We start from the raw sequence: 13,628 nt of genomic DNA on the forward strand, positions 1-13,628 counted from the left end.
TGATTTGGCGAAGGAATCGGCTACTTGGGAGCTTGTTGATTCTTCGGGAATTTGACGACTTCGGAGCTTGATTTGGTAAGGAATCAACTACTTGGGAGCTTGTTGATTCTTCGAGAATTTGACGACTTCAAGGCTTTAAACTTATGAAAGAATTAGCTATTTGACAGCTTGTTGATTCTCTGCGAGCTTGAAAGGTTTCTGAGCTTCAGGATGATTTCTCTGTCTATGTCTGAAGTTTTCGTCGTCTTCTGCTCCTCTTCTTGGCCGAAGTCCCACTCTTGATTTTGGAGAGGGTTTTATAGTGTCAAGGTTCCTCCACGTATGGAATGAATAAATGACACTAATTTAACTTTATTTCCTTAATCATATAATTAAATCAATCGTAATTACTTGATTAATTTAAATATATTTATTTCCATAATTAAATCAATTAGATATTTATATTTGAATAATTGATTTAAGTTACGACCATTAAGGAATTTCGTTAATTTAGTTAAATGTCTGACTTCCATTTCGGTGATTAATCTATTAATGCCAAATTTTTGAAGACATTTAATACTTGATTTTATTCAGAATTAAGGTAATTTATTCCCGACTATCCATTTATGTTCTGCCACGTGTCCCTCTTGGAATATTGCTGACTTTGACGACTTTTGAGTCATGTATGAAATTTGTCGGACCTGTGTTAATTTAAATATTTAATGAATATAATTTTCATTAAATTTTCAATGTCAACAAGTGGACATGACATGACATGACACGTAGAAAATTGAGGTTATTCATAGATATATATATATATATATATATATATATATTATTGAAGACCTTTCTATGTGGCCAAATTCTAGTATTGCGCTTTGGCCTCTAAAATACCTTAACAGGTCAAGGATACATTTTCATAAATCTTAACTTAAACGAGCTCGAGACAATAAGAATCATAGTAAAATTATCATTTCATAACTCTTGGGGAAATTCGAACCTTCAATGGATTTTTCATAACCATGGTGAACTCTTGCTTCTCCGTCAAGTCAACATCCTCTATACCTTTCCACTCGAATTTCCAGACCAAATTTGCCACAAAATACTTGAGGTTAAGCAATGCCAGGCCAATGCCAGGGCAAATCCTTCTCCCAGCCCCAAAAGGCATCATCTTAATCTCTTTGCTCCCAGTTATATCAAACTCTTCTCCTTCTTTATTCAGAAACCTCTCTGGCTTAAAATCCATGGGGTTCTCCCACACCTCTGGGTCCCAGCCCATGTCCGCCACCAAAAAATTCACTGTCCCGTTCTTCGGTACCATGTAACCATCTAAAATGATGTCGTGCGTGACAGCATGCGGACTCAACAAATGCGCAGGCGGGTGACGCCTCAGCCCCTCCAAAATCACTGCTTGTAAATAAGGCATCTTGGGCAAGACCTCCTCTTTCACCTCCTCATCCTTTGTCTCCACCAGAACTCCTTTAATCTCTGCCAGGAGCCGCTCCTGTACAGTTGGATACTTGACAATGTTGGCCATGATCCATTGCAATGCAGTGGTAGTTGTATCTACTCCTGCATTCATAAATTCTGTACATAGGCTTATGATCTCGTCCTCAGTCAGCTTCCTCTTCTCATTAGGAAGCTCGAGATCCCAAAGTGTGTCAACGTAAGAAAGCACATAATCTTCACTCTTGTTTTGCTTGACCTCTTTCCGTGCTCTAATTAGAGGAATGAGGACTTCTTCTTGGTATTTTCGGTGTTGGAGGAACTCCATCCACCACTTTTTCCATACAATTTTTGTGACTGAAGGCCAGAAATTGAGAATGTTAAACCGGCCATTGCTAAGTAGTTGCGGCCGTTGGAGATATTGGATTTGATTGATTTGCTTCTCGTCGAGTTTATCTCCAAAACACATGAGTACAAGCATGGAGAACATGGCATATTGGAAATGGTCTATGACTTTGACTCCGTTTGATTTTGTAAGTCGATTGGCGAGAATGTCGAGTACCCATTTTCGGGTCCCGTTGTAGGATTTCAGACGAGAGGGATGTAGGATTTCTGATGTAAGGTTGCGGCGGAGGAGGCGCCATGTGGGGCCATAGACAGCGGAGTTGATTTCGTGTTGGTTGCTGCTGAAGATTTTGGTGGTGGCTAAGGCTGGTGGGCGGTCAGCGAAGATAGCGCCATTTTGGACTAAGGCTTTGTGCGCCAAGGAGCGGCTAGAGATGAAAATGGAGGGCTGCGAACCGATTTGGACAGTGATAATTGGGCCATAGAGGGCCTTGAGGTTGCGAATGGCAGGCTCAAGCTCCGTGAACGATTTGCGGAGCCATAGGAAGCCACTTATTATGGGGATATTAATGGGTCCTGGAGGAAGCTTCTTTGCCTTGAGATGGAGAGAAAGAAATGGTATGAGGAACATAGAGATTAAGGTGGAACAAAGGATGAGGATCCAAGTTTCCATGGTGAGTTCTTGTTTTCTCAGTTTAATGAGAGATGATAATGTTCATATATAAGAGTTTAAAGAGCGAAGCAATTTGCACAAATGTATTTACCATTTATGGTGGATTTGGAATTAATGTGCATTCATGGTGACAACTTATATACGAAAAGGAAAATGACATTTAGTAATCACCTTATATTACTAATTTGAAGAGGTAAGAAATTGTCAATAATCAATTAAATTGATAGAGTTTTACTTGTTAACTTAAATTGACAATGTTGATTTAGGAAGAAAATCCAAATAATTTTGAAATATTAGATTTAAGAAAGATATGATTGTCTTTTAAATTAAGAATGACTCGGTTTGATTTGATAAAATGGTGATTTGGTAAATTGGTGATGTGCCTATGTGATTAAACATGACACCTAAGATTAAGGTCTTGTGGCCTAAATTTGTGGACAAAATTTTCAACCTCCCGGAGAACTATGTGGTAATGTACAGTAGTTCTCCTCACCTGCTATATTTTAGTAGTGGATTTATTACACCAAATTTATCATTTTATATATTTTTATTATTTGTGAAATAACCTTCATGGATATTGATGATTTTGAACTAAGATTTTGGGTTTAAAGTTTAGTGTTTAGGGTATAGGTTTTATAATGTAAGGTTTATGGTATAGGGTTTTAGAGTAGAGTATTAGAGTGTAGGGTTTTAGAAAGAAACTCAAAATAATTTTTAATAAAATAGCTTAAATATGATTTTTTTTATATTAAATTTTTTTGAGTGTCAAATAATTTAGAGAAAATGACCACCGGACATTGTCACGTGGTTCTCTGGGAGGATCGAAAAAATGCTCAAATTGATGAGGCCCTATATCACTTGTCCAGTACTTTAGAAAATCTCCAACATATCCTCTTAAAATTCTCTATTATAGAGGATGAAAACACAAAATATGTATATAAAAAAGACCTCAACTCCAACAGTTCTTCTATTATATTGTATAAAATTAAATGCAAATGTATATAATTAAACGAAAATCAAATTTAATCTCATAATGTTATAATTTATACCAAGACCAGAGAATGAATAATAAAGAGTGAATTAAATCATTCTTTTTTTTGTTATTTTTTAAGATTGTTATGGTAAGAAATAGAGTTTAGAGATTTTTTTTGAAAATTATAAAGATTTTAAAAATTCTACAAATCTAGAGATTTTGTTTCTCTCTCTTCCCACTTTCTCTATTATAGAAAACGATTTAGAAGAGTTGTTAAAGTTAAAAATTGATATTTTTCTTCTATAATAGAGATTATTTGAATTTTAGATGAGCTGTTGGAGATGCTCTTATATAAATCATTGGTGCAAGGTCAAAATTGCAGCTTCAGCTACTTCAGTTGGTGACCGGTTGGGATTCCCCGAAATAATTACTTTTGTAGTTGTTTGACAGTGTTATACGTTTGTTGTTAATTAACATATTCCATTAGAAGTTCCTTCTGAAAATTCTATTTTTGGGATTCTTATTGCGAGGCGAAACTAAGTTGCTCATATGAGAATGTAATGGGGAGAGTGATGTGATAACAAATAGTAGAGGCCGCTGTCATTTTTAACTTTAGGACATTCTTAGCCTCGGCAAAGTCCATCTTGTTGAGGGCGGGCTGGCTGTTCATGAGGGGGACTTTGATTTCACCTGTTTCAGCCTGCGCTTTATAAATGGAGAGGGCCAAAGTGTCTCGACCGGAGGTTCAAAACACCAGGCACAGGACTTAATGGCTTAAGAAGCAAGCCAAAGCTTTAGAAGAGTCGAAAAATCTATCATTTTAAAAATATTATTATTAGAAGTCATGTATCAGATAGCAAAGTTGTCGGATTAAGATTTTCAGCTCTTATTGTTTCTACAGTCAATGTGTTCTAACTTTCATACTCAGCTAGAAACGTACAGTGATGAATTTCGAATGAAATCCATTTCTAATACTAAGGAGACTCAACAAGTGGTCTATCCAAGTAAGAGATTGCTACAGCAGCTTTCAGGGCTACTCCTATTGGAAGCGCCTCTTCATCAATCACAAAATAAGGTGTATGCAAAGGCCGGTCTGGTTTCTCAGTCTCATTCTTCACCCCAAGCACAAAGATTGTGGCTGCAAAGTGCTGTGAGTAGAAGCTGAAATCCTCTGCTCCCATGATCATTGGGAAATAATGTACATTAGGTTCTCCAACTAGAGCCTCTCCAACCTTCTTTATATGCCTATATAATGCTTCATCATTAACCATTACAGGATAAGGCAGTGGCTGTTCCTCCTTAAAGTCCAGTGTAGCACTACATCGATGCACGAGAGCTTGTAGTTCGGTGACCTGCAAGTGAAACATGATTGCTATCTTCTTTGACAAAGGAAAATTGTGGTCATTCAGTGATTGTTAGTTTACCTCTTTGATCCTTTCTTTGAGATAGATGAGGCCTTCAGCACTCAAGCTCCTGTAAGTCCCTCCAAATTTTACAAACTCGGGGATTACATTTTCTGCTTTACCTCCTTCCAAGTACCCAACTGTGACCACCTACAGATTCAAATACTGTACGTAAACTTTACCATACTAAGTTCATCCAGTGGGTCTATGAGTAGTGATATGTACTCTATTCTTATAACTACAGGCTTAATTAAGAAAAAAAATCAGCTTATCTTTCTTATGCTGATATTCATTATGCCCTCAGGACATGAGAGGTATAATCAGCACAGGGAACTTGGCCAATAATTCACTCTATAGTTCAATTAGCTAGAAACTGATGTAAAACAATGGTAATAGTATAAAATGTGAAGGTACTACTAATTAGTTACTTCCAAATTCATACTCTGGATTCAAGAGGATCGGTTTCCCTTGATACGATCTGTTGAAGAGCCAAAACAGCAGAGGCAGCAGCAATAATTGGATCCCTATTCTTGTGTGGTGCAGCAGCATGTCCACCTTTCCCTGTTATCATGGCTGAAAATCTGCCAGAACCTGCGAGCATTTGCCCCGGCCGTGAAGAAATGACACCAGTGGGCAGGTCTGGCACAACATGTATAAAGAAGATGGCATCGATGTCATTAAGAATGCCGTGTTGTAGCATATGGTGAGCTCCAGAGTAACCCTCCTCTCCCGGCTGAAAAACCAGCTTCACAGTTCCCTATGGCATCAAAGGAACAGTACATCGATGACTCAAGTTTGCAGTGATTTGGTAAATTTGCTAATGTCTCTTAAGGTTTCTATATAGTATGGAATTCAGACCTCTGCTAATTATTTTGTCATCGATCTTGTGCTTAGGTTGAAGAACCGAGTCATTTTCTACTTGTATTAGGTTATCATCTTCTACAAACATTATATACTGAATTCTAAACTCGGAAAAAATAACCCTTTGAACTTAAAATGAGGCTGCCCGGAAATGAAACACAAGATCAACAGCAGTAGTACCAGGTAATGCCAAAAACTCATTTAAATTCATATTGACTCTGGATGTGTGTGTGACAATAGAACATTTCTACGACTAATGCATACCTTTAACCGGTCTTTTCGACTCTGAAGTATCTTGGCTGCACCAAGCAACATTGCTACATGAGCATCGTGACCACAAGCGTGCATTTTGCCATCTATTTTGCTCTTGAACTCCCACTCTACTCGTTCCTAATGTCAAATCCAACTAGTGCAATTTGTTAGATAATTGACCAAATAAACCGAAAACATCAAAGGTATCGGTAAGATGTGACATGTTGGTTATACAGTTGACACACTTAACATAAGGTTCACTCCAACAGACGATCCTAAATACAACCACGTTTCATAGAATTAGAGAGAGGAGACAGAGAGAGGAGACCTGAATAGGTAGGGCGTCCATGTCAGCTCTGAGAGCGAAGACGGGTTTGGACCCGGACCCGACAGAAGCGACGATACCAGTCTCGGCAACCGGCCAGGTATACTTGATACCAAGCGCGTCAAGCTCGGACCTGATGAGTTGACTCGTCCTGTATTCCTGGAAGCCAGTCTCTGGGTACTGGTGGATTCTTCTCCTCACTCCTATCAACCATTCAAAGAACTCGGGTTCCTTGGCCGATTCCAGCAACTCCCGAGTCAATAACTCCAGCTCCGACTCAGTGGCACTGGCAGTGGTTTCTGAAGCCCAAGATTGACTTGAGATGGACAAGAGCAATAAGCAGAAGAGCATGAACCCCATGATCGATTATGAACCCAAAATGGGATCTGGGGAAGAAATAGCTATTGGGGTTGAGAAAGTGATGGAGTGAGAATGTAGTGAGCTAGACCGTCTCTGCTCTTATACCATTTTCTGTTTGTTTATGGAGTTGTAATGTTGTATGCCACGCATCATCAATTGGTGTGTCACATCTGTTTGTCAGAACTCAGAAGTGATTGTTTTTTGTGTTAGTTTTGGTAGCGACTTTTTATTGGTTGCTTGAGCATAACTTGATCGAAGTCACCCTCATTTCAGCTCCAAATAGTATAAAACCAAAGGGGTGATGTCCACATGCCCACGTTCATCTAACACAAGGTCTTTTTGGGTTCTATGGCTTCAAAAGGCATGAGAATTCTAAAATTAAGCTTGTTCGGGTTAGAGCAATCCCAGAATAAGAGATCACTGGGAAGTTGCTTGTGAGTTCTCAGAAACAAAACTGTGAAGACTATGTCCAAAACGGACAATATCGTGTTACGGCGGAGCGGTCCGTGATGTTACATGCACCAATGGAAGAGTTTGCACTAGAGAAGCCACACAGCCTCCCCACTCATCACGCACGACAACCCTAACACCTCCTACCTTCATACCACTATGAAAACTCCCATCAACATTTATCTTGAGCCTGCCACTTGTTGGAGGATTTGACCACTTAGTCACAACTTGCCGATCTCTGGTCTTCACTCCCCTTCTGTGCTGCCCCTTATATTACTCCAGTAAGCCATACATGTGATGGACCATTCGTTGAGGCTCAAACAATCCCTCCTTCCAGACTAGCTTGTTCCTCAAATCTCTCAGAGAGCCATCACCACCATCTCAAAGTGAAACCCCTGCATACTAGAGCACAACCACCAAAGCCAATCACCAATATCAGTTGCTCCATGTTCGACCAGTCCCACATTAAGACGACTCAACATCCAGAACACACGAACCACCATGCACTCTTTAAAGAGATGAAGGTTATGCTCAACTGCCGACTGACAAAAAGGGCAAACAAGAGAAGGAAGTTAGATCTTTTTCGACAAAGCTGCTCGGGTGGGAAGTATACCTCAGACAATTCTCCAAGTACGCATTCAAACCTTCGGAGGAACATTCAAACGCCAAAGCTTCCTCTAGAAAACATCCTAATTCCCACTGCCTCGCTAGAGGAACCACTACGCATCGCATGCTCAATATAACTTAGTTGTCAGTTAGGGATTTGAAAGAAAGAATTGGAGAATTCTATTGTTAACAGTTGATTGAAACTCTCAATGACTTGGAAGGACGACAAGTGTTACAAGAATCAGAGTTTCACCACACTCTAATTTTTTATTCATGATTTGCAATTAATTTAACTCATACTAACTTTTACTTAATCATTAATATTTTACTAACTTATTTTTTAAGATCATATCTCTAGTTTTTTAATTATCTTTCTTTTTATGCGATGCAGTCTACGAGTAGAGTGAACATGTATTGAGTTTTGATATAGCAAGAAGACACACATTTGGAGGTGTACAACTCCAAGTGGCGTCGTCTAAAACTTGAAAAAAAAAGTGGAAGAGTCTAGGCTAAAAGACTATAAAAGTTAAGCGATACATATGAGGCAACCCATTTTCAATTGCACCAGTGTATGAGTCGTCTACGAGAGTTTGAATTTTCTAATCCCTTCACTTTTATGGTTGAATTATATATGTTTGGATTTGTGAACTTGTTTTATACTTATGAATTACATTCTTACTTTTGAGCTTACATTGAAGACAATGTAATTTTCTAAGTGTGGGGTATGTTTACAAGCATGCTTTGTGTTTGTTTGTTTCTATTAAAAAAAAGTTCAAAAATGTGTTTACTTTATTTGAGTCAGTTGAGTCTTAGGATGTCCTTAAAGTCTATGATGATTATGTCTCTAAATGCATAGATAATGGTTTTGCATTCCATAAAAATTAAATTGTGAGTTTCATTGATAATGTGGATTTGATATGAACATGTGAGATATAGATTGATTATAATATGACACATGTTTGGTTAGTTTGAAGTCCATAACAACCTATGAGTTTTTGAGCCTATATGTACTTTCTTCATGAGATATAATAATAATTAATTTCGCGGTTATTTTTAAACCTCATTGTTCTTTGCATATTTAATAATTATGTGCCATAACTTTTAATAGACTCTAGAATTTACTATAACTCGCTTTTGTAATTGTTGAAACTTTTAAGTCATAAAATGTTCTGACTTTGAAAGGGATTTATGGATCATTTCTAGGAATACCATCACTTTTGCCAAATAACCATGTGTCATGTTTGAGACCCCTTAGTTGAACCTCATTTTAGCCTACATTGAGTTTTTTCTTCATTACCTATATTATCTCCATGATTAGTATAGTAATTTCTACATTGTCTTATAGACTTGGCAAAACTCTTTTTGAGGTGATGATGTATGAAATAAGTGTGTGATGGAAGACATGAAAAAAAATTAAAAGCTTTTAAGCAAAGTGACGGAAAAAAAATGATGAAGGAAATTGAAAAAAAATAAAAAATGAGATAAAAAAATTGTTATATTGTCTTATGTTTGTGATTTGGAGTTGCGTTGTAATTGAATGTCTAAAAATGTTCATTTGACCTTTGTCCATTTTCACTTTGTGTATAAAATGATGATTTGGTCTAACTTGTTAATATTTGGCCCTTGATGGTGTTTGGTGTCATAAATTTTCAGATATGTGCATATGAATTTAGTGCTTGAATTCAGTCCCTAAGATTGTATTTGAGTGATATGTTCATCATCCATATTGACACAAATCGAATCATGCCCTAAGTGGGTTCGGTTTGTGTTGATTAAAGTGAGAAATTCTGGAAATTTACATGTACCCCATAGTGAGTGACGTCATCGTGAAGTCATCGTGAAGCATGTCTCCAACAAAGATTTGGTGCTTAAATATAATCTTGTTTGATTTCTACCATAAATGTTGTTAAACTTGATTACATGCAATTTAGGTGAGGCCCTAAGTCAACCTAAATGTCAATAGAAATCTTGCATGATTAGATGTTCCCCCAAGGCTCTAATTGTATTGGTGTCTAAAAGTATGTAATCAGATGAATTAGACTGCATGATAGAACCAAACTTGTAATTATGTGGTGCATTTGTGAATTTAGTTTAGTTTGATAAAGAGAAGTCGATCATGTAAATAATAATTTGGGTTTTATTTTAGTACTTAATAATTAATCTCAAACCCCCCATTATTTGTTAACACTAAAAGTTTAGAGTTCCATTCAATTCCCCGGACTGAACGATCCCTGCTTATTTTATACTAACGATGACATTTTACAGAGTTAATTGTGTGACGCTCGCGCGTTCCATCATCGCTACACACACGGCTACAGACAGTAATAGTGGCACTCCCAATACCTCTTAAAACTCGGTAGCAGGGGAATCACGTCCTTGTATACCACCCAAGAAACAAAAGAATCAGGTCGAAAAGGAAATGGAGGTTGAAAGCCCACCTCCTAAATTGAATGAAAGCAACAACATTAATTAAAACATACTTGTTTGTTTGCCAAATGAACAACATAATAGTTGCTCTTGATTAATTCCATGGTTATGCTTGAATCCACAAATATACGTTGTATTCTCACCATTTGATTTTATATCGGCGTGTGATAAGTTTCACCAAGATGAAAACATATGGTTAGTTTAAATTCATCACATAGAAAAAAATTAAAATTAAATTACTGACAGTAGATAACTGTGTTTTCACTCGTAGATTATTACAAATTTACTTGGTGGTAAATTACCATGTCCCCTTTTTACCAATTGACCGAGAGGTAAACTCTCTCCAATTTGTTGTGGTTGGTCGGATAAGATTGACTGGGTCGGGTCGACATAATCAGGTCAACTGGGTTTGCAGCTGAGGGTATCATGCAAGGCTAGGACTGTCGTGCAGCATTGGTCTTTCATCGAAGTTATGGGTTGAAAGGCAAGCTAGGGCATGCTCAAGGGCACCAGAAGACATCGATGACGTCGCTATTTTGCCACCATTATGGGTTATGTGAGCTTGAATGTGGCGCCGCCGAAAACAATCTTTAACCTGAGCCTGCAAGCGAGCATGGGTGCTCGCGAGTTCTGGGTTGGCGATGACCCAAGGAGGAAGCTAGCTCACCAGTGCGGATCAACCTTGGCAGGTCGGAAGAAGACAGGGGTGCCAAAGCAAAATTTCTGGGTGTCCTTGGTCAAACGAATTTATGTTGTTTTTTTGTGCGTTTCAGCAAACTTTTTCAGCATAAGAGTATTTATTTTTAGAGATTTTTATCTTCTTCTGCCGAATTATTTTCTTGGCAGAAGGAATTTTTCAGAAATTAGGCATCCGAATATGGAGAATGTAATACGCATCAGAATATAGAGAGAACATTATCTTTATTCATTAATAAAAATGCATTTATTTATCCATTACATCGAGTATCTCGTAGAATCAGAGACTATATATACATCATTTTTATCTAGATTATTCTATACTAATTAGGACAAAATACACCAGAAAATTACATAAAGTAATTCTCATACAACAATTTATACAATAAATTGTATGTCTCATCCTGCTAAAGTTTACAATTATTAAAGCTAGTATTTTTTTTATAGGAGCAATTTACAAATAAACTCGAAACTGTAAAGGAAAATTGGGTCACTAAATCAAATGGCCTATATCCTTTATTTTACCACTCACGGCGGTATTACGACAAAATGTACCAAACCAATTAAGGTAGGAGCCAAACCAAATTTACTATTGGATTAAATTATGTATGCTTTATATTCTCTACTTTAGAGTTGAATATGAGTTTATCTCCTGCTTGATCAAGCGTATAGTTTTCATTTGAGTTTCTCTCCTGCATAATTATCAGTAGTTGTAGGCTTCAGCCGTATGGGTGACTTATTTAGTGGAATATATCATTTTCCCTAAGAAAATAAAATATCTAGGCTGTGTTGTTGCATTCTTATTGCTCAACTCCATTCCTAATCAGGTTCCTCTATCCCCATATGAACTAAGGAATGCCAACCAACGTCACACAACAAGTTTCTATGAACTCATTACATCTCTCTCTCTCTCTCTCTCTCTCTCATGTGCATAACCAGTCACACAATAATTACTTCAATAATATTTTACTTAAAACCACTTCCTTCTTACACAAGCACACACCGCTAACCTAATTAAATTCCACCAAAAAAAAATTAAATACCGAAACTTCATTTACTGATAAAACGACACATGTCAATAAATCAAGTCGAGTCTGCTCTTGCTTGCTTAATCGTGTAGGTTGTCACTGGCCTATTTGACGTCAACGCTCGGTTGTGACATCGAGGCTTTGGAGCTCTAGGTGCCAGCCAAGTTGGATCATCGATAGAGAGGACTATGAGACCTCCATGTTCATCGTCGATGACTTTGTTGAGATCGGGATCAATTTGGACTCTCGACAGCGCCAAAACCAACGTTACTAGGTTGGCCAAATTTGATTCAAGTCGAGATCGAAGCTACCGCGGTGTCGATCTGGACAATGTCGAGTGGTGCGCCATCGAGGAAGGGCAGCGACGTCTCTGCACTACGGTTGCAGCCATGGAGACGGGATTCAGAATCCAATTTTGGAGTTATGAGAATTGTTGGTGGATTAGCATTGTACATACTCCTCGTTGAAAGTTTCAAATAATGCAACATCTTACGAGTCTACAAACACACTGACAAGTCGCACTACCAATTTTTGTTGCGACAGATTGGGCCAAATAACAGACATAAACCGAACAAGCCCATCAGACCTATACCCCCAACAATTTCTCCACTACTATAAAAACCTCAAAACCCTAGCCACACGCCCCCCACTCAAAAAAGAGACCACACTCCAGCCGTCTTCCCTCCTCCCAAACCCTAACCTCCCCAGATCACCGCCGCATCTCCGCCATGGGACGCGTCCGCACCAAGACCGTGAAGAAGTCCTCCCGCCAGGTGATCGAGCGTTACTACTCCCGCATGACCCTCGACTTCCACACCAACAAGAAGGTCCTGGAAGAAGTCGCCATCATCCCATCGAAGCGCCTCCGCAACAAGATCGCCGGATTCTCCACTCACCTCATGAAGCGCATCCAGAAGGGCCCCGTCCGCGGCATCTCCTTGAAGCTCCAGGAGGAGGAGCGTGAGCGCCGCATGGACTTTGTCCCCGACGAGTCCGCCATCAAGACCGACGACATCGCCGTTGACAAGGAGACTCTTGACATGCTCACTGCTCTTGGAATGGCTGATATTCCTGGTGTCAGGAAGGTGGATCCCACTGAGCTCCAGGCTGCTCCCGTTGGGTTCGGCCGCGGCGGGCCCAGGAGGTACTAGGGAAATGAGCCGGAGATTAGTGTTTCGTTTTTCTGCAGTAGATTGGTTTTTTTTTTTTGGATTTAGGAACTGTTGTCTAATTTGCTATATGGATCTTTTTTTGAGTTCGTTATGATGAACTGGCGCATTTGTGGAATTTCTGTTCTGGATTAAGTTTTATAAGCATGCGGCTTTTTATAATTATATTGCTACTGGTCGGTGCTAATGTTTAGTTGCTGTGTGTTTTGTGGCATTTTGTTTAAATTGCTAAATTCACACAGACCTGTTTTTTTTCTTTTTCTGCTTATGCTTGAATTGTAGTAGTTAAAGTCATTGGTTCTTGACGCTGCATTTTTTTTCTAGTGTATATACTAGAGTTCCACTATGGCAAAATGTGTATGTATGAAAGTTGTGCTGGAGAGTGCTGTAAATTTGGGGGAAATAAGAGTGGAGCTGATAAGATGATAATCATGAATGGGAGCCAACAAGATGTAAAGTGAGGGTAGGCTCGGTTCTGAACATTCAGTTTCAAAATGATGGGACAGAGACAGTTTTTTCTGGAAAGACTGGTTTTGCTTATAATTGGTGGTACAAAAATTTGAAATCTGGTTTTGGATTAGGCCCTCTAGAGTGGTGTTTGTGGTAGAAGATGTTTTACATTTCTATGATGTACT

General features: G+C 38.5%; 3 protein-coding genes across 3 annotated transcripts; 1 reads left to right on the forward strand and 2 right to left on the reverse strand.

Moving 5' to 3' along the window:
- Positions 1-949: 949 nt before the first annotated feature.
- LOC126800933 (cytochrome P450 89A2-like) lies at positions 950-2,443 on the reverse strand. The gene has a single exon (XM_050528364.1). It carries the CDS (start codon positions 2,441-2,443, stop codon positions 950-952), a length of 1,494 nt encoding a protein of 497 aa, XP_050384321.1.
- Positions 2,444-4,225: 1,782 nt separating this feature from the next.
- LOC126800936 (IAA-amino acid hydrolase ILR1) lies at positions 4,226-6,740 on the reverse strand. Its single transcript, XM_050528367.1, has 5 exons — positions 6,261-6,740; positions 5,945-6,070; positions 5,262-5,576; positions 4,841-4,969; positions 4,226-4,768 (listed from the first exon to the last, which is right to left on the reverse strand). Exons 1-5 carry the CDS (start codon positions 6,615-6,617, stop codon positions 4,391-4,393), a joined length of 1,305 nt encoding a protein of 434 aa, XP_050384324.1. The 5' UTR covers positions 6,618-6,740; the 3' UTR covers positions 4,226-4,390.
- A 5,726-nt stretch (positions 6,741-12,466) lies between these two features.
- Positions 12,467-13,158, forward strand: LOC126798742 (40S ribosomal protein S17-2-like). The gene has a single exon (XM_050525785.1). The coding sequence runs from the start codon at positions 12,553-12,555 to the stop codon at positions 12,973-12,975; it is 423 nt and encodes a 140-aa protein (XP_050381742.1). The 5' UTR covers positions 12,467-12,552; the 3' UTR covers positions 12,976-13,158.
- The last annotated feature ends 470 nt before the right edge of the window (positions 13,159-13,628 follow it).

Source organism: Argentina anserina, chromosome 6, assembly GCF_933775445.1.
Source record: "Argentina anserina chromosome 6, drPotAnse1.1, whole genome shotgun sequence".
Taxonomy (NCBI): Eukaryota; Viridiplantae; Streptophyta; class Magnoliopsida; order Rosales; family Rosaceae; genus Argentina; species Argentina anserina.